The 21,123-nt window shown below is 43.4% G+C and overlaps 1 protein-coding gene across 3 annotated transcripts in view; it reads right to left on the bottom strand.

Moving 5' to 3' along the window:
* Positions 1–380: 380 nt before the first annotated feature.
* Positions 381–21,123, bottom strand: part of DIS3L (DIS3 like exosome 3'-5' exoribonuclease) — a 33,377-nt gene continuing 12,634 nt past the window's right edge. Inside the window, exons 4-17 of one of the 3 annotated variants that reach the window (XM_028100094.2) lie at positions 20,267–20,402; positions 17,301–17,477; positions 15,859–15,937; positions 14,732–14,911; positions 12,250–12,419; positions 10,796–10,957; positions 8,854–9,101; positions 8,236–8,328; positions 5,853–6,386; positions 3,805–3,959; positions 3,526–3,704; positions 1,903–2,048; positions 1,060–1,234; positions 381–972 (exon numbers count right to left, since the gene is read on the bottom strand). In XM_028100094.2, coding sequence (XP_027955895.2) covers positions 664–972; positions 1,060–1,234; positions 1,903–2,048; positions 3,526–3,704; positions 3,805–3,959; positions 5,853–6,386; positions 8,236–8,328; positions 8,854–9,101; positions 10,796–10,957; positions 12,250–12,419; positions 14,732–14,911; positions 15,859–15,937; positions 17,301–17,477; positions 20,267–20,402 — 2,743 coding nt within the window. In that variant the 3' untranslated portion in view covers positions 381–663. Of the gene's footprint in view, positions 973–1,059; positions 1,235–1,902; positions 2,049–3,525; positions 3,705–3,804; positions 3,960–5,852; positions 6,387–8,235; positions 8,329–8,853; positions 9,102–10,795; positions 10,958–12,249; positions 12,420–14,731; positions 14,912–15,858; positions 15,938–17,300; positions 17,478–20,266; positions 20,403–21,123 lie in introns of those variants that run through there. The other 2 variants (XM_028100095.2, XM_028100096.2) reach the window with 2 other exon arrangements.

The following is a 21,123-nucleotide window of genomic DNA, read 5'->3' as shown; positions in this document are numbered from 1 at the left end:
AAAAAGTTACTCTTCCAGGGTGGGATACACTGGCAAAGTAACAAGTCTTCAACAGGGGCAAGGCCAATGCAGCTCCATCCAAGGAGTACTCAGCAAAATGAGAGCGTGGAAAGGGAAGTTTGTGAGAACACCTTACTTACCTGTGCACTCCACCCCACTCCCTGTGCCTTGTCCCCAACTGGTGTGGGGACAGCAGGGGAGGTTTGAGTCACATGAAATAGGAGTCTTAAAGTGGGCAGGTGGACAGAACTAAGTCTTACCTGAAGGCAACTGAAAAGTTAATCTGACAGCTGTCAGAGGGGCCTAGGACCCAAATGGCCCAGAGGAACAGTTACTAGAAAAATTAAAACTTATTTTGAAAGAACGGATTTGAGACAAGCTAATCAAAAATCAATTCTGGATTTATTAAAAAGAGACTGGCAATCTGACCTGCAGAGTCACCATTCATGATCTCTCCATTTCTGAAAAATCAGTTTCCACAGGGATCTAACTTCTCTTTAATGCAGCTTTAATTAATGATAAAACATTTTGCGCATTGGTGAACTATCTACCGCATCCCAATCGATTAGAACGTTAGGTGACACAGAATATTAGATGTTAAGATTAGGAAGAAAGTTGAAAGCATTCACAAAACAGCTCTTTTAATGAAGTAAAAAGAGTATTTCACATTCCATAACTGTTGGAAACATCCAGGAGAGCGAGATCCCTTATCTCCTCTAGGAGTGTGTATAGGCTTCTTCCCTTTGTTTGGCAGTATTTTTGATAATCTTCCTGAATGACGTTTACTTTGACTTCTTGGGCAAGCTGAGCTTCCTCCACAGATCTAGTTACTTCTTTCACTAAATCACTCTTTAACAAGAGGGAGCTCTGATGAAAAAGTTCTGTATCTGGTATCATGTACGGTTTGTTGCTTATTATTTCAAGCCTGATTGTATCAGAATGGCAACGGGAGGCCTGTACAGATATTCTCACCTATCACAGAGAAGAAAATGCATATTACCAAATCACATTCTTTATACTTGACGTTGAAAGCAATGCTTAATGTAAATATGGACTTACTGTTACATGGTCAAACAGATGGAACGTGACAGACTCCCCGCCTGTTGTGGTAGAGGTGATTTTGTTTTGAAATCGTTGAAGGGATCCCGGTTTCCATTCCGAACGGCTGTCTGAGCCACATGAGATCACCAAACCATCTTTATTTCTTAAATAAGCAGCACCTTTAATCCCAAACCTGAATCATTGCCAGAATAAAAATCGAGATAATGTATTCTTAGTATACAAATCTTGTACACTCAATCTAGAATGCTAGTTTTTTATTCTAGATCAAAAACAACTTTTCCTCTCATTTACCTCCAAATACTTCACTGAGCAGATGGAAAAATATTTGGTAAATAAGGAAGTAAAATCCTATCTTAACACTAATTCAGATGTACTAGATGCTAATCTCCTTTTATACTTTTTTTTAAGTAGGAGCCCAACGTGGGTCTTGAACTCAACGACCCTAAGATCACAACCTGAGCTGAGATCAAGAGTCAGATGCACCCCTCCTTTTATACTTATATCCTGCATTATTCTATTACATTATGTACATCTGTACCTACAAATAGTTGTTATATTTTAACAAGTTCTATCCAATGTACTGTTTGTGTTCTACACTTAGTTTACTATGATTTTTTTTTTTTTAAGATCTTATTTTTTGAGAGACAGCACAAGCACAGCGCAGGGAGGGGCAGAGGGAGAGGGACAGACTCTGCTGAGCAGGGAGCCTGATGCCGAACTCGATCCCAGGACCCTGAGATCATGACCTGACCGAAGGCAGACGCTTAACTGACTGAGCCACCCAGGCGCCCCTAGTGTAACTATGATTTGTTAACAGCTATTACGTTAGATGTAACATACCTTGGTATAAATACAAGCACACCATTTGTTCTAACTGAATATATAACTCCGTCAGATATGCAACGCTCCTCATTGTCTGGGTCTTTGTCTTTAAAATACATGCACTGGAAGAGCTCAGTGGATTGCTTCTGAGAATGCTGTGCTGCCTGCAAGAAGAAGCACAACCCGACGCACGCTAAAGCAGGCTGACATTCCCGGGGGAGACACAGAATTCATACTCCCACAGACACGGTGTCTTTAAAAAATGGCTGGACTCTAGAAAAGTATTAATACAAATATTCTTCTCTATTATGAATTAAATTAGTTTTGTGGGAACCTAACCATCCAGCAATCTTTCCCTCAAAAATGTCTTTTTTGGAAAATTAATTTTTTAAGAAAAAAACCTGTTTGTTATTTAGAATCTGTTACCATTCATTCAGGTAGAGGAAAGTATCCATATCTACGCCTTGCCTTTATTTTCAAGTCTGTCCTACCATAATCCTGCTGGTGCAAGTATAAATTAGTATTGCTATCCAGGAGGGCAAGTTGATAATTTATCAAAGTTTTATTTGTGCACACCTTCTGAGTCAGCAATTCATTATCGCCAGGAATATATCCAGGCAACAATCTTTGAAGTCTGTAAAAGTGTACATACAAGGATGGGTATAAACTGGGTTGCCTAGAACAACAGCACTGCCCAACAGAACTTTCTGCAATGATGGAAATGTTCTATACATCTGTGTTGCCCCAAAGGTAGCCACTAGCCACACATGTCTAGGAGCATGTGAAACGTGGCTAGCGCAACCAAGGAAGTGAATTTTTAAGAATTTATTTATTTTTATTATTATTATTTTTTTAAAGATTCCATCTATCTATTTGACAGAGAGAGCGAGAGAGCACAAGCAGGGGGAACAGTTGAGAGAGAGAGAGAAGCAGCCTCCCTGCCAAGCAGGGAGCCCGATGCGGGGCTCGATCCCAGGACCCTGGGACCATGACCTGAGCCACAGGCAGACGCTTAACCATCAGAGCCACCCAGGCGCCCCTAATTTTTAAGAATTTAAATAGCCCATATGGCTAGTGACTATAATACTGCAGAGCAGTGAACTACAATACAGGATACAAAAATTATATTAAACATTTAGGTAGTTTCCAATTTTTCTGTATCACCAAGTGCTCTCTTCTATGCTGTACAATACTGTAGCCACTAGCCAACAATATGAAATACAATACAAAGCAGCTTCTAAAAGAAAGATGTAATTACTCTGAAGTGATGCTGTCAGTGACAGATGTGTCAAGTGCAAAAGATTTCAGAGGAGCAGGTATGGTACCATTATTCGTTATAAATAAAAATGGGCTATCTTGCGGTGGTAAGATGATACGTGGTCTTTTACAGGTCTACTTTTTGGGAAAACCATCTAACCTACTGTTAAATCTCCTAAACCCACATTAAGTGACTTCATAACATCTATAAATGTATTGAGAGCAACACAAGAAACTTTACAATTTTTCATGTTATTTCATTGGGGAGAATAATGCAGAATTTAATTGGCCAGAATATATGGCACTTCGTTTCACCACATAATAAAGCTGATATTCTCTTAGCAAAAGAGATGATGGCTAAGAGAATTTAAAATCCCCTCTTACTCGGTTTCTGTTGTTGATATGTCTGCATAATTCCTCAAGATCTTTGTTGCTGAACAAATTGTCCTTAATTTCCGTTTTCTTATCTTTTGAAATGGCTGCCATTAACAGTCGGTGTACTACTATATCTGAGTATCTTCTTATCGGAGATGTAAAGTGAGTATATTTATCTAATGCAAGGCCTTCAGAAAGAAACCAAAAGATGGAAATCAACAAACAAATATAGTTTTTAAACGACCTGCTCAAGGTTATGGCCACACAAAAGGAAATGCTATCATTCACCATAATGATGGAACTCTTCCTCCGCACACGACCCAGTGGAGAAATACAGTGCATTAGACATGGCCTGTGTGGCCATGGATCGCAGCAATCTGTTTACGATGGGATCGTTGGGGTCATTCGCATTATCCAGAGAATCAGCCAGTGTTTTATTGGACCTGACAAAAAAATCGGAAAGACCTCTATTTAGTTCCCAGCTACAAGTCAATACTCTGAAGGAAATCTTTCACTCTGAAGAAATTTTATTTTGGATACGTTGTAGAAGCAACTCTTTTCAACTATTGCAATGCAGTTTGCTTTTAAGCTTGAAACAAAGAAAGTATATCAATTTAAATAACATCTTTTTTTTTTTTTTAAGATTTTATTTGACAGAGAGAGTGAGAGAGTACAAGCAGGGGGAGCAGCAGAGGGAGAGGGAGAAGCAGGCTTCCCACTGAGCAGGGAGCCTGACGTGGGGCTCGATCCCAGGACCCTGAGATCACGAGCTGAGCCAAAGGCAGACACTTAACTGTCTGAGCCACCCAGGCGCCCCTAAATAACATTTCTGAAGTAGTTAAGAGCAATGTACTGATATCTATGTGGTTAGGTTAATGCCCAGCACATAGAAGGTGGTCCAATACTTTTGTGAACAGAATTCTTAACACCCTTAAGTTAAACATCCCTTACACGTCAAAGAACGGACTTTTTGAAAATCAAGAATTACTGACCAGAGGGACTTAAAAAAAACTAAACTAAACCTGAGGTGCACAGTTAGGCGAAACTTAAATTATCTTCCTTTTCTTAAAGAGAAAAGGACAGCAAATATTCTATTTATTTACTCAATCTTTAAAACCCAGGAAATGTAGAATTACATGAAAAGTGAAACAAGTCAGCCTATCATTCAGTTCTGTACTACAGCCCATTAAGAGAGAGGGAGGGAAGGAAAGATGGAAAATGATGAACAGAGCATCACGAGTGGGCTGTGAGCTTTCCAGCGTGACAGACGTGAATGCGGGGATTCAAGTCCAGACTCTGCCCTGACTCATTGTTAAACTACAGATAAGTCACTTAACTTCTCCAGATGGGATTCCCTATCTGTAAAATACAAATGATACAAGATATCTGAAAGCCCTTACCCAGTGAGCCCCCCACACACGGTGCTCACCCAGGCACTCACCCATCAAATAAACCAACAAAAGATACATCACAAGGGCGCCTGGGTGGCTCAGTCATTAAGCATCTGCCTTCAGCTCAGGTCATGATCCCAGGGTCCTGGAATCGAGCCCCGCATCGGGCTCCCTGCTCCACGGAAAGCCTGCTTCTCCCTCTCCCACTCCCCCTGCTTGTGTTCCCTCTCTCGCTGTGTCCCTCTCTGTCAAATAAACAAAATCTTAAAAAAAAGATGCATCACAGACAGAGGAAAAAAAAATCCATTTTGGTAAATAAATAAAAGATATTTTAAATAGCACCTGTTATTTGAAACAAAATATTGAAAAAAAAATCCTCCATACATCATTTTTTAAACTTACCCTTTTGTTATTTTATTTTTTTGTTTTTAAGTAAGCCCATTGTGGGGCTTGAACTCACGACCCCAAGATCAAAAGTCACATGATCTACCAAGTGAGCCAGCCAGGTGCCCCTGTACATCATTTTTAATAGGGAAAATCTTTTGTCCTGGAGGGGGGTGAATAAAGATGTCTCATTCTGTGAAGGGATGGTATAAATTTATCATCGGTGTGGTGTTTTAGGATATTGCCTCAAAGATAAGCTGCATTTTTAAAGTAATGAAATAAATAGGATTACTTCTTGGTATTTGCCTAAGGGTTCTATGAAATTAAACCAAGGGTAACAGGTTCCTTAATACTGCATTACAAATCGTAGCGGATCAAAATTTTGCCTAAATAAGCTCATTTTAATTTTAATCTCTATACCTACATTATAGTAAATGAAGAGAGCCAAGAAGTTTTCTATTTTTGGTCAAAGATCCGGCTGTCCCATTTTAGGAACTACTGTAAGATAAGTAAGTGTAGAGCACTCCCTGCATTCCTCTGCCCCCTCAAGAGAGGAGTTACCGTGTATCTATGAAGAAGCCTTTTGCTTTAGCACATTCTCGCAGTTCAGAAAAAAACTCCTGGTGTGGAGGAGGGTGTTGGCGCAACAAGGCCTGATGAGGGAAGCTCTCCCAGATCTTCTTGGCTACCCAGTGGTTGGCCAGGATCATGCATTCAGCCACCGTCTCGTGGACTTCCAGGGGCTGCTTGGGGATGAGGTCATGGATGTTCTTTTTTTCATCCAGCTGAACACGAATCTCTACCCCCTCCAGTTCGAGGGCACCGCAATGGTCTCGCTTAGCCCGGATGTGGCGCGCTATGTCAGTCAACTTTCCAATGGCCCACACTAACTCCTCTAGCTTGGCTTGTTTGCTCTTCTCATCCAAGTCTCTGAATTCTGGAATGTCATCAACAATGTGGAAGTTTCCATCCAGCAGTTCCTGGGCTGCTTCATAAAATAGTTTGTATGCTGATCGAATAATGGTTCTGCCATACCACACTTTCTTAATTTCATAGGAGGTTTTATCCAATTCCCATATGACACTTACGGCATACCTACAAAACCAATAAGGCTAACATCATTATTTCTTCCATTTTTGAAGCAAGTAGAACTAGACCCTGGATGTAACTTAAAAGAAATGACAATGCTACAGGTTTTTGGACCAATGTCTCAATCCAAACACTCCACCATTAGCTCAAAAACTATTTTAAATTCTAACAACAAAGTTAGATTAGGTTCTGTTGAGCTCTGAGCAAATATGAAATTAGTTCACATGTAATGTTACAAACCTAAGCTTACAGTTCTCCATTTTGATTAGACTAGCATAGCACTGATAAGAGTCAAGTCTGGTGGGCTCTCTAGTAAAGAAGAAAGCCTTTCAAATCTTACAGACTAACACTGAACTATCATGTCACTCTCGATGGTAGGTTAATTAGCAAAAAGTTCATTTTGTAAAGAACTACTTTACCATCAAATCACTCTGTTTAAAAACATATGCAACATTTGCAACTCATATAAAAAACACAGGGCTAATTTTCCTAATACATAAAGAGTTCTTATAAATCAATTACAAATAGACGGAGAACTAAAAAAAAAAAGGGAAAGGAACATGAAATAGTTCACAGAAAAGAATACATACATAAATGAATATTAAACATACACAAAAATATTTAAATTTACTCATAATAGGAAAAGTGCAAAATAAAACCACCTAAGTAAGATACCATTTTCATCTCAAATTGGCAAAGGTAAAAAAATACAAAATACTGTGTTGGCAAGGCTGTTGGGGGGAACAAGCATTTTCGCACATTCGTGGTGGGAATATAATTGGTGTAACCTTTATGGAGGGCAATTTGATTACATCTATGTAAACACAAATGCATATACCCTTTGACACAGAAATTCCACTTCTAGGAATTTATCTTCCAAGTATTTTAAAAATGTGGACTGACTTATGTTCCATGTAATTCGGTACAGTTTTGTTTGTAATAGCAAAAGACTGAAAACAATCCAAATTTCCATAGATAAGCAACTGTTATTAATATAGGCTGATCTCCAAGCTACATTGAGAGAAATAAAAAGCAAGCTGCTGAACAGCATATATACATATAACATCACCATTTGTATATAAAAGAGAGACCACATGTCCACATTTGTGTGTATATGCATTATGTCTAGAAAAATACATAAGTAATTGGTAACTGGGGGCGCCTGGGTGGTTCAGTCGGTTGGGCGTCTGCCTTCTGCTCGGGTTGTGATCCCAGGGTCCTGGGATTGAGTTCTACGTCGGGCTCCCTGCTCAGTGGGGAGCCTGCTTCTCCCTCTCCCTCTGCTATTCCCCCAGCTTATGTGCTCTCTCTCCCAAATAAATAAAATAAAATAAAAAGAAATTGGTGACTGGGGGAAAAGTGATAGGAGGGGAGCCTTTCACTAAATATCTTTTGGAACCTATAAATTTTGGACTATATGGTTTTATATGTATTCATACAAGATAGATGTAAATGTTAACTACAATAAATAAACAAAAAACTCCCTAAGTTCATGATCCTCATGCAAAACAGCCTCAACCGGGGAATATATATGCACAAAATCATCCGCGTTTGTTCCCAGACTTTAGCTGAGTTTAAAAAGCCAACAGAGGGAGAAGTGACCTCACAGCTAGACAGGCAGAAAAGACGAGGGGAAGGGAGGGGAAGGGAAGGGAAGGGAAAGGAAGGCTAGAGAAATAAAGCTGCCTACAAATAAGTGGCGCAGAGGGCACGGGGGAAATCAGGGGTGGAGAGCAGGGGGCGGAGCATATTCAAAGGAAGAGGAGAAAGAGGCCAGAAGCGAAAGCACTAGGCATCACAGAAGGGCCAAGACAAGCCCTGGTGATAAAAAAAAAAAAATCACGAACAAACTCACCTATCAACGCCTCCCAGAAGAGAGCACAAATCAGCGCTGAGGATGGAGGGCAGCATGTCATAGCGACGGTCTGCTAAGTAGTAAGTGGTGGCCCTGTGAATGACACATACATGGGTGCGTGACCTTCAGCAGCACAACGGCTGACTACAGGGGCCACGGGGAGGTAAAGGGCCATGTCCTCAGTGCAGATCACCAAGACTGTTGCTTTTTCATAAAGTGCAGCATACTGGGTAATCGAGGGGACTAAGGGGGGGCTGCCTTGTGCTGAATATTCTTCCACTGACATAAATGACATGAATCTTAGTTGTCTAGGAAAAATTAGAGTGTAATGAGCAGGTATTTATAGAAAACAGTATCCGCACAGGAAAAATTTAACTCATTGCACTTCAGAAGGAAAGTGGGTTTGAAAAGGTTTTGTTAAAAAAAGGAAAGGTAAATTGACCAAGGAACTATTTCTCTAAAGGGAAAGGGGAAGTGGACCTCCATTTTTTTTTTTTCCCTAGAAGGGATTTGCAGAATTGCACAAAACTGGGAAATCTTTGTTTTGAGACTCTGAAACTCGGGAGTTATGGAATAGGTTAGAGTCACAAATACACTGCTGGTGTCAAAGGACATTACCTTGTCCTAGCTTCAATGTCGATATAAGAATTTGGTGGCACGAAGTGTGTTACGTCTGCAATGTGGACCCCAAGTTCCAAGTTGCCATTAGTTAAGGTTCTGACTGAGAGCGTGTCATCCACATCTTCACAGCCTTTTGGGTCAATGCTGAACACAAGATGGGTTTCCCTCAAGTCTTTCCGTTCTCGTTCCTCTTCAGGACTCACTTTCCAGGGATTTCCTGGTGTGTTGACTGGCATCTCACACATCTGTATGACGAGAGTCAGATATTCAGCAATTCTCGCACCAAAAGCTTCCTATGAACATCTGCTCTGGAACATTCTCACTGCAACCTCACAGAAATCCCATTCATTCCCTGTTACCTTTTGCAATAAACTTATGTTTGCTTCTTTCGATCAATAATTATTTAATAGGTGCCTAATGTGTGTCAGGAACTGCACTAGGCTCTGGAAAGTTCAGGAGCCAACAGGAAAGACGAAGTCCCCTGCCCTTGAGGACCTTACAGTCTGGCAGGAAATGTGCCAGTTTCCAGCAGCTTCTTTAGTTATGGAGGCCAGATCAAGGATGAATGGGGGCTTAGAAAGAGCACAACCTCTTCCCCATTTTCAAATGACCCACTTGTTTAAATGTACTTGAGCTTTTAATTCAAGTCAAGCCCTAAAAAAAAAAAAAAAAAAAAAAAAAAATTCAACATGTCCCAAGTACTAAAAGCCTATTCCTTAAAGATAATTTAAGCAGGACCAATCTAGGGCACTTTCTCTCTATTATTACCTGTTTAGGCCATCAGTTTGCAGTTAAGTAGGCTAACCGGGAAGAGAAAATTCTAGTCCTGTGAAGTCTAATCCATGCTTTATTTTATTCTAACATTTTCACTAAGAGCTGTCAAAACAAGTCAACAAATAATTTCCAGAAACTAATGTTAAGCATAAAAATTTAATAATCTAAAATATTCTAAAATATTTTACTATTATAGCTACTGTTCTGTCAAAGACTATAATGAAAATAACACCCATACGCTCTTGACGGCAATGCAAACTGGTCCAATTTTTCTGGAGAACAATCTGCCCATACAAATAAAAGCCACTTAAATTTTTTATGCCCTTTGACTTGGTAATCTTACTTTAAGGATTACATCCCAAGAAAAATGATGCAAAAGAAAAAAGAAAAGCAATGTTTGTAAAAATGTTTGAAGTAGCATTTCTTCTACTACTGAAAAATTAAACAGCCCCATGCCCAACAACTGAGGAAGACTTAAGCCAAGCAGAGTACGTCGGTATGCAATAATTTGCTTTAACTATGAAGTAGCTATGTCAATACATAGAAATAATTTTAAGTGAAAGAAGAACAGAAAATAGCACGGGCACACTATGGATCTAGTTATGCGAGAATAATAAACAAGATTTATGAGGATTTTAAAAGATCATAAAGTGATGTAAATAGCTAATGTTGTATGTTTATTGAATTTGTGTTTTCTGCCAAGGTTACAAAAACTGTTTCAGGAGCATTATTTTTTGACCCTCAGGTCAGAGATATGTGGAACCCTAGAAGCTGCTCCCCGTGGCTCTGTGCAGGCCTGTGGGTGAGTGATTAGGACAGGGAGTGGAGCCCAGCAGGGTCTGTAACTAGGTACCCTTGCAGCTGCCGGCGATGGATGTATACTGACAATAAGCCACTGACATACCATTTTTAAGCACAGTTGAAAAATGTAAAAATTTGAGAGCTGTGAGGCTCTGGGAAACTAACTATGCACTTGAAGCTGACTTCAGTCTGGTCCACACAGAGAATAGAGAGGAGTGAGATTCTTCCATTATCTGTGGCTTTCGTGAGTGGTTACACAGTACAGAGATTTTTCTTCTTAACGATGCAACAAACAACAAACGAATGCAAAAAGAAACTGTACAGAATGTCTTTCACCAGACCAAAGGACTCGGGGAAACCGGACCTGAGCTTCGGAGAAAGGGACAACCGAAATACTGTTTTCCACCAAGATGGTTGCGATTTCCCCTTCCAGGTCCCCAATTCTTCCTAAAACACGCACAAAATGTCCATTTGGATACAGAGATGTCGCCTCCCAGGAATCGATGCGTACAACCACCCGGAAGTCCTGCACAAAAAGAAGGAAAAAAAAAAAAACCCCACCAGCCCAGCACCAGGAATTAAGTGGGTCAATCAGAAGCACCAGATAAACAAGATACACAGCATCAAGCTCCAAAAAGAGTGGCTGATTTAATAGTGGGTTTTGCTTCTTGTTTTGATTCTTGCTGTTTTACTAAATTGCCAGATGGTTATGTAAGTGATTGGCCCAATGCTCTGGAAGGAGGCAATACCTCTCTACATCAAATAAACAGGCTGCAAATTTTAGTCTGTTAAAGAAAGCCAACTGTGACACATTCTTGCAACACGAAGGAAAACCCCATTGTGCATAGTACAAATTCCATTTCAAAACAAAAATCTCAATTTTGCTAGTGTGGGAGTTACTTTCTACTTTCTTTTTTTTTTCTCTTTCTTAAAAGATTTTATTTATTCATTCATGAGAGACAGAAAAAGAGGCAGAGGCAGAGGGAGAAGCGATGAGGGACTCGATCCCAGGACTCTGGGGCCACGATCCGAGCCAAAGGCAAACACTCTACCGACTGAGCCACCCAGGCATCCCAGCTTTCTACTTTCTTTGAAGTTACTTTCTCAGTTTTAAGGGCATCTTCTGGTGGGGAAGGAGGGGTCAGTGTGAACTGAACCCCACTGCCCCCAAACTCCAGCAAACCACCACGGGTTTGGAAAGCGAGGGTTGAAACTGGCCTGAGAGAGCCTGCAGAAGGCCTCCAAGGATGCAAAGGGTACACAAAGACCTGGTTATTGGCTCAGGACATCTTGCTACAAGGTGTCATTTACCAACTGCAAAACATCAGGCCAATGAAATTGGGCCATGTTCGTACTCTTCACCACAGTAAAGGTTTATTTCTAACTTCCTTGTTCACGTCCTCTCTCCAGTGCTATATTCCTTTATGGATAATCGATTCGGTGCAGTACCACTATATCATCCCTACAGGGCAGAGGGATCGTATTTCTGTATCACTCTGGCTGGAAGAAAGCTTGTTAGTGTTGGCAGAGCATATCTATTGAAAGTTTCTGTGTCGGACAGCTGGATAATGTATGTACTCCGTAGTTGTCCTACACAGCTCTTTCTAGGACAGTTTCTCTCTGGCCTTCATTTATTAACCAACGACTGCTTAACAGATGGTTCTATACATTTAGAATTCTTAAAAAACAGGATCTTGAGATGCCAAATGCCATCAATAATTTAGCCCTTCTTATGCAAAGGCATTAACCATGTTTCCTGGTAGAGCTGGAAGGCTGGCAAAGACGGGAGGAAAAGGGGAGAAGTACAACGTCAGCTACCTGGAGAGCTTCCGCTTGCTGAGTGCTAATGCGGATTTTGGGAATTCTGTAATCCCAAGGTGTAACTAGGATTTTCTGAGCGTTTTTGCCCTGAGACTGGACCTCTTCTTTGGACGGAAATGTCACCACATAATCCCGCCAGTTCTTCTGAAGGATGCCCACCACTCTGCCTTTGGGAAAACGAAACAAAATAAGGCCTTAACTGGTGAGATGTTACGTCTCTGGATGCCGACTAGTTCAGCAGTGAGGAAGAAAACAGGAAACACAACGTCCCATTTGTATCAAGCACATCTACACAAGTAGAGATGCTTAAACATTTGCCTTCCTGGCATTTTATATATACATATATCTTTTTCCTCTTAAAGATTCTATTTTATTTTTGACAGAGAGAGAGTGTGTACAAGCAGGGGGAGTGGGAGAGGGAGAAGCAGGCTCTCCGCTCGCAGGGAGCCCGATGCGGGGCTCGATCCGAGGACCCTGAGATCATGACCTGAGCCGAAGGCAGATGTTTAACCATCTGAGCCACCCAGGCGCCCCCCTGGCATTTTATAGTAAGATGGCTAATTTTTTGAAAGATAATTTTTTTTTTTTTTATAACATCATCAGTTTACCCTTTCTGCTGTGGGGTCTGATGTGACACTTAGCATCCATTAGTCCCACTTTCCACTTTCTCTTTTGCCCTTCTCTTATCAATCTCAGGTTGAGGGTGTCGGGAAAAGCCAGTGATTTTTACCTTTTTTTTTTTTTTTTAACTTATGCCCTCTCCTGTGCATATTCACTGTCTTTCTTGCATTTTCCCACCAGTCAAGATCATTTGGGTCAACACTATATACAATGAAGTATGCAAATCGTTAAGTCTGACATACAACACTTTTCCAGCATCACTGACTGAGGTCAAGAAAAAACAAACTTTAATAGTTAAAAGTGCTATCTTTTGACTATTTAACTATTGACTGATTGAGCCCCTACCAGGTATGAGGCCCTGTTAGGTGCAGGGAATGTCGCAGTATCAGAACAGACAAAGCCCCTGATTTTCTGGAGTGGACGTTCTAGTTTGGGTGTCCGTAGGGCTGGGAAACAGACAATAAAAAGTAAATACATGGAAGGTAGTGATGTTTGCTAAGGAAGATACAAAGCAGGGTAAGGTGGCCAAGAGTGACACAGGATCAGCAACGGCAGCTATTTTAAATGAAGTGACAATGTGAGCAGAGACTTGAAGTGAGGGAGACTGGCATGAGGTGGTCTGGGGAAAGCTCGTTTTCGGCGGTGAGAGGACAAGCTGGTCAACGTGGCAGGAGCACAGTGATGACAAGGACAGTTACAGAAGGCAGCCAAGCCAGTGGGACCCTGTAGGCCACGGTAAAGACTTCAGATTCTATTCTCAGAGAAACAGGAAGCAGTCACTGGAGAGCTCAGAGCAGAGACATGACTGGACCCAAAGACCTTTAAAAGGACCCCTGTGGCTGGCTCCCGTGTGGAGAAAAGGCCGTTTGGGAGCAAGGGTTGGCAGCGGGGAGACCAGTGAGACGGTGGCTGAGAAAGCCATGTCCAGAGATTCTCATGGACCCGGTCAGGAGAGGAGCGGCGGGGCGCGGGACAGGCCACACAGGAAGGCAGAGCTGCCAGGCCTTGCTGATGAGTGACAGAAAGAGTAGAGGGTAAATCCCAGGGCCTTTGGGTTGACCGCGTACAGAATGAACCTGCCATTTATTGAGAGGGGGAAGACTCGGGGAGCGGCAGGTTCGGGGGTGGAAATCAGGAGTCTGTTAACAGGCGTGCTAAGTGGGAGGTGCCCATCCCCATTCAGGGGAAGACGCCAAATGGACAACTGAGGAGACAACACTGGAGGCTGAGCAGGGGGTCTGGGCTGGAGAAACAGAGCGAGAGGACTGAAGGGCATTCCGCGAGGAGCCCAGGTACATCCCGGAGGTCCGTAAGCTGGAGGAGCTCGAGCAAAGGGACTGAGAAGGAGCACCCAGCAGGGGAGGCGAAGCACCCAGAAGCCCAAGATGGGGCAGTGATCTGTTGGCCAAATGCTGCCGAGGGCTACAGGTGCCCAGGGCTACAGGCAATGAGGTCACTGGTGGCCTTGACGAAAGGTCAGGTCAAGGGTTTCTGGGGTCGTGGGCGGCTGAATGTAGCGGCTTCGGGAGACAGTGGGTAGAGAGGAAGCAGAGAGAATGCAGGGTTAGGGGTTGCACTGAGTCTCGCCATACACTAAAGCAGAGAAACGGGCAGGAGCCGCAGGGGGTATGGGACTTGAGAGGATTGGGGTTTTGTTCTGTTCTGGGATGGGAGATATGATGGCATATTTGGATGCTGAGGAGAATAACATCAATCTGCAGAGAGGGGGCAATGGGTAATGGAGGAAAGGAAATGATAACGAACCTTAATAACTGTAGTACTTCTGGACCGTTACAGACAGGACAAATAAACATCCCACGGGAAAACCGGAAACTGGGAGGCCTGCCAGCGGGCTCACCTGTGGGCATGGGCTCACTCGGGGGGTCTCCCAAGGCCTTGTCCTCACTGTCATTCTCACACAGGGCGGCCGTTCTTCCTTTCCATTCATTTCTAGGGAGCAATTCCACGACTACTACGTCTCCATGGATCGAGCGGTTTCGAGCCTTCATCCCATGGATGAGGATGTCACTGAGTAAATCTGTTTGGGCGGGCACACAGAAACCCCATAAAGCCGCGGGGGAATGCCGCACATAACGCATCTGACGTCTAATCTGCGTCCCTGCAGAGCAAAGCTTCCTCCTTCAAAGGGGAGGTCAAACTTTGTTCCACAGGTTAGGAATGAAGAAACATGGCCACCGCATCCTCTTATGTCACGTGCTTTGAGAAGGGCTTCCTCTGCCCATATTTATGGCAGGTGGCCATTCCCTGCACCAGCCTATGTAAGCCCATGCTGGAATTGTCACGCACTGTCAGGGGCCACGCAGCCAGGGAATGGTAAGCGGGCCAATGAACCACGTCGGGCGATGATCCCGCCTGACCCCCAAGCAGCAGACAGTGGGAGAAATTCTCCTTCTCCTTCCATTCAGCCACGTTCCTTCGACTTTCAGGGTGTTTTGCTCCCTGCCATTGAAGACCGAAGAGCTACACTCTGTTATGATACAGCTTATTTACACATCCTCTTCATTTTTATCACTTTTAAAATTATTCCAGTAAGGCCACACAGGGCAGTGTCTTAAAATCGCAGCCAAACTGCCTCCGAAGGAGATTCAGCCCTGCCGCTCACCAGATGTGTGAGCTTGGGCGAGTCACTTTGCTTCTCTGTATGACACCTTCCTCACCTGTAACCTTTTGTATCCTCACGAAGAAAAGGGGCAAAACAATGATGATAACTACGTTAAGGGCTTAGCACAGTACCTGAGGTAGAGTGGATACTCGATAAAATTTAGCTGTTCTCAATTTTAAAAATGGATTGCAATGAAACCAGATAAAACGCAAGGGGAAAAATCACCAATCCGGATCCCGCACCCCCAGAGTGGGGGTAATCCGACTGGCATATTTGACGCGAAGTTTCAGCTTTGCTTTCTTTACTGTGTAATATCATAATAGAGATGTAGTACGGAAATTTAGGTAAGGCTTATACTGAACCTGAATCTTTACAGCTGGCTCCTTGAAGTCGAACGAAAGCTTCCATTTGTGCCCTGTGTTTGTTGACATTCAGGATTCCCTAAAATCACAATGAAAATCAACTGAAAAATTTCTTTTCTGCCCACTCTGCCTCCAAAGGTACGGTTTTCAAAAAGTCTATGAAAATATCCCGAAAAATATTCTTTTAAGGTCTGGGATCCCTTCCTTTAGGAGAAATATTCATCACCAAGGTTTATTTTCTCCAGAGAACATCATTTTGAACTATTCTTGGCTACACAAGGTGTTGAAAGTGCCAGGATCTGTCTTACCTAAGTGATGAGTGGTCTTTAAAAAATCTTTTTCCTCAAATATCCTTCTTGGAATGCCATAAACTTTACTACCAAGTTGGAAGTACTAGCCACTCAAGGCATACTCATTTATTTTTTTTATTTTTTAAAGATTTATTTATTTATTTGACAGAGAAAGCCACAGTGAGAGAGAGGGAACACAAGCAGGGGAAGTGGGAGAGGGAGAAGCAGGCTTCCCGTGGAGCAGGGAGCCCGATGCGGGGCGCGATCCCAGGACCCTGGGATCATGACCTGAGCCGAAGGCAGACGCTTAACGACTGAGCCACCCAGGTGCCCCTCAAGGCATACTCATTTCAAATACCCACGCTTTAGGGGCACCTGGGTGGCTCAGCTGGTTAAGCATCTGACTCTTGATTTCCTGTTGGGCGTGGAGCCTCCTTACAATTCTCTCTTACCCTCTCCCTCTGCCTGCCCCTGCCCCACCCCCACCCTCTCATAATAATAATAATAATAATAATTAAAATACCCATACTTTAGGGACTTCAGCATGGTATTCTCAAACTTTGACCTGCATAAAAACTGAGCTGCTTGTCAAAAATGTAAAATTCACGATGGAACAGTTCTGTACCTTGATAGTGGTGGCAGATACACAAATCTACTGACGTGATAAAACTTCGTGCATGCATAGACACATCAAACTATTAAATTTGAATTATAATTGTATCTGATTCCTTCTCAAGACAGCTTGACAGCTTCTGGGTTCTGGGTCCTGAAGGACCACAAAAGACCCCTTGAATGGTGCAGGAAAATTACAAAAGGGTGAAGAAGCCAAATTTCACTAATTTCACAATTTTGTCAGATCTCCATACCTTGATTCAAGAATACCTTCTCTTTCCCAGAGAGGTGGAGGCATTTATAAGACTACGTGTATGATGCTCAATATATAACCCGATTAAGAAGACAGAGCAGCACCCAACCAGACAAGGTGTCCACAGGAAGAACAACTCTCAAATCATCTTAAACACGGACATCCCTGGCTTACTCATGCCCATTTTATTTATGGCCTTTGAAATTAAAGGCCCTTGATAGGCCAGTAAAGCAGAGAAGAAAACATGCCGGCTGGTGCCAACGCTGATGCTTCATGACCACCCTCACCTGGATGTAGCGTCCAGACTTAATGCCGGCTTCTAACACTTCCAGGGGAAGATGTTCTGCGTACTCCTTCCCGTGGCTCTCCTGACTCTCATTCTCTCTTTCCCGTTGAGACTGAAGGATAGAGTCACAGAGCTCGTGGGCGGCCTTTAAGTCGGGCCAAAAATTGTCCAGGTAATTCTGCATTTGATAAAGGCACAAGAGAAACGTGGTCAGAAGATAATGGTGCTTCCTTGCGGGACTATCACCAAAAGTCCTGCACGGGAACTGTGGGCACGCGGTTTGGAGGAGGTGCTCAATGAGTGTTACCTCCCCGAGCCTCACATCACTGGCTGGTTTTCTACCATCTCACTCTGCCCTGAAGCTGAGCCAAACTACCCTAGGGAGGCCCTTCCTCCCACGGAATGCTTACTGGCAATTTCGAATCTCCTCCTACTCTTTCCCCCACCGCTGCATGCATGCACGCCCGCCCGTCCTGCCTGTCTTCACCTGCATCTCATTGCTGCAGAAAATGGCCTGCAGGGAATGGAGAGAAGAGCTCTTCTGTGTGCATTCTCGTCTTGCTTCTTCTTTGTTTGGTTTTTTTTTTTCATCTTGAAACGTTTGAAATTTCTAAGAAACTTAAATAAGCACGTAAAAATGGCAAGGAGGGAAGTGTCTGTGGAAACGTCTCCTCCCTCCCCGCCCCTGCCACTGGCTATGCCAAATAAGCAGAGAGGAGCAAAGGAAAGGTTTTCTATTCTTCTGAGGCCTTCCTCTCCTAAGCTCCCAGAGTCTCGGGGACCGTCCACAGATGTGGTAACATTCCTCATGTAGACGTTGCTATTAGCGTGATGACCTGGTACGAAATGTGACTGTGAAACAAGTGGTCAGGGTCCCGTCCGTGTGGACTTACTGAGTGTTATTGCATCTTTTGGTGAAGTTCCGTCAGAGCGACCCCAGACCAAACACCCAGCACCACCAGCGAGAGGACAACGTGTCTAGAGGCTGGCTGTGCTACGTCCAGAGTACACTCCCTCAGACGGCTGGCTCTCACTGAATAACATCCGTTTTACGGGTGTTTTTAACTAAACTTTATGTCTAAGGTAGAGTCTAGCACATTCTCTTTCCTCAAATTAAAAAGAAAACACACTTTCCTTCTTGTCAACGCCAGCATTTCTCCCACTGACTTCAGGGACCTGTTCAGATCACTTCCTTTCTTTCCCGAGTCCTTCGAGAAGTTCTGTCTGTGCTGACTCAGTACCCCGATTCCATGGTCACTTGCCACCACCAGGCTTTTGCCACTATGAACCGCCTCTTCACGAGGATTTATTGGCTCCCCTCTTCCCAGCTAACTTCAAGTCCCCACAGGACATTCTGGCCTTCCTTCTCATCTGAACTCCACAAGTGTCTCTTTTTTCCTGCTATCATTCGCCTCTATGAAGCCCTCAGTCACAGTTTGCTTAGGAGACACTATACACAATAAAACGGCACTCTAGGACTGGACTACAAAGAAAAGTAATTTTAACAAAAAGTAGAAAAATGTAATTTTAGTCAACTGTCCTCTGCAGGAACAAGACATGATGTATAGCAACAGAAAAAGGAAGTGACACCGTCATTAATATCCAGTGCCCCCGGAATTCTCTGGCATGCCAGAACACTTTGTTAGAGCAGGGCCAAGAAAATTCTATTGGCAAATCTTTAGCAATACAAGCACCTGGGAACTCTTATAGCGTCTACAATTCAAAATCCAACTTGACTTTCTGTGAACAGACAGGGGTAATGGAGGGTCTCATTCGAGGTTCTGAATCAAAAAACTGATACCAACCATGGGAACTTGATTGGCCAATTGGACAGACACACGAGACCAATAATCTATTGGGAGGTTAACAGCCATCCCACTTTCCCAAAGGGTCCCCCCAAACCAGGAGAACTGTGTTGCCAACACAGCCCAAGAAACGGTCACCAATAATACTGCTCCTGTCTGTGATCTGGACACCAAGCTGATGTGACAGCCTTCCTACAGCACTCCTCACCCCTTCCTCTCTCCCTACTAACCCCGGTGCACGTTCGTAAGTGGGGAAGAGCAAGCAACAGCAGAAAAACAAGGCTGGCCTTCAAAACTATGTGGCGTGGGTGCTCAGAAAAATAATTTGAGAGGCAGCAGAGCAGGGTGGGTAAAGAGCTTTGGAGTCAGAGTTCTGGGGTTCTAATCCTAGTCCGACCACCTGCTACCTGTGTGACTTTGTGCAAGGTGCTTCGCCTTTCTGTGCTTTAGTTTCCTCGTCAATAAAATATGGACAATAGGGCGCCTGGGTGGCTCAGTTGGTTAAGTGACTGCCTTCGGCTCAGGTCATGATCCTGGAGTCCCGGGATCGAGGCCCGCGTCGGGCTCCCTGCTCGGCGGGGAGTCTGCCTCTCCCTCTGACCTTCCTCCCTCTCATGCTCTCTCTCTACTATTCTCTCTCTCTCTCAATAAATAAGTAAAAATCTTAAAAAAAAAATAAAATATGGACAATAACATCTACCTCGTGGGGCTGTTGCAAGAATTAAATGAAATAATCCACTTAGAACGGTGCCTGGCATAGATGAATGTTGGCTATTACTATTAGGTGAAACCATGTAAAACTGCCATTTTGTAGGTCAAAACCAAGAGAATATTGGCAATTTTATAAGATCCAACCTCGTCTCACCATCATCATTCCTAACATTGTTACTGTTAGAACTACACACGAGTCTGCAGTCAACAGGGAGCTTACTGGGCTGACGTCTCAGATGCTGTGGGTCTTACAGTCACAGGGAGTTTGCCCAAATTTGCTGAAGTCAAGATTGCTTAGTTGGAGAGAAACAAAGACACGGAACTCGTTGGTGGAAGTCTTCCTTCACTATTTTCCCTTTTCTGTACTGCCAGTGGGCCCGAGAGCATTATGGGCACCACTGAGTAAGTGAACACACACAGACGCACTCATGGACACAACAGATGGAAGTACCTTGAAAGAAATCACAAACACTCCTTCTGTCTCACTTCCATACTGCTGAATTGCCTCTTTGTCTTCTGTCACCATAACGATTGGCATCCTATCCTGGCAGTGGTGAAAGTACCACACGGCTGCATTGTATATGCTCCTGGAAAAGCAAAGGGCACGTGAGCCCTCCCAAGACAAGCTGCTGTTCAAAGTTTCACCCTTGGCTCTTAATCTGTTCCCCTTCGGTTGATGCAGACAACCATTTGTTCATTCAACAACTAATTCCCGAGCACCTATTATAAATATGCCCTGGGTTCGGCACTCTGGGGGACACAAAGATGAATCAGAGAGCACCTGACATCTCTTCTCCCTGAAGACATCCAACTGCCACAGCAACCTCTTTCATTTCTTGATATGGTCTGGAAACCGTGAGGCTCTTTTCCTACCTTTTAGTTGGCATGCTGCGACACATAGCACCGCACAGGTGACGAGCTAAGCTATTGTGAGGTTGAAAAGATGAAGAAACAAGTCTGGCTAAGAGCAAAACTAGGCTGCAAACAGCCAAAGATCATAATCTAATAAGGTCTGCTATGGAATCACATGAAATGTCTGGAAATCTTCCTGAAAAGAGCCGGAATTGGATAACACAGCCTAGGTCTGAAGACATGTGTTCGAGGCTGGATTATGTTTCCAACGATGTGTATAAACTCGGACAGCCGGTATCTGTAGGCATCTGTTTCCCTTTCTGCAAAGTAAGATGCTAGGTAAGGTTCCTTTAGTTTTAGGTCAAAAAAAATTTCAGCCAGGGACACCTGAGTGGCTCAGTCAGTTAAGCATCTGCCTTCGGCTCAGGTCATGATCCCGGGGTCCTGGGATCGAAC

This window comes from Eumetopias jubatus, unplaced genomic scaffold (genome assembly GCF_037043125.1).
Source record: "Eumetopias jubatus isolate StellerSeaLion01/CBP00866 unplaced genomic scaffold, mEumJub1_p1.0 scaffold_7, whole genome shotgun sequence".
Classification (NCBI taxonomy): domain Eukaryota; kingdom Metazoa; phylum Chordata; class Mammalia; order Carnivora; family Otariidae; genus Eumetopias; species Eumetopias jubatus.
This window is presented reverse-complemented; position numbering and strand designations above follow the sequence as displayed.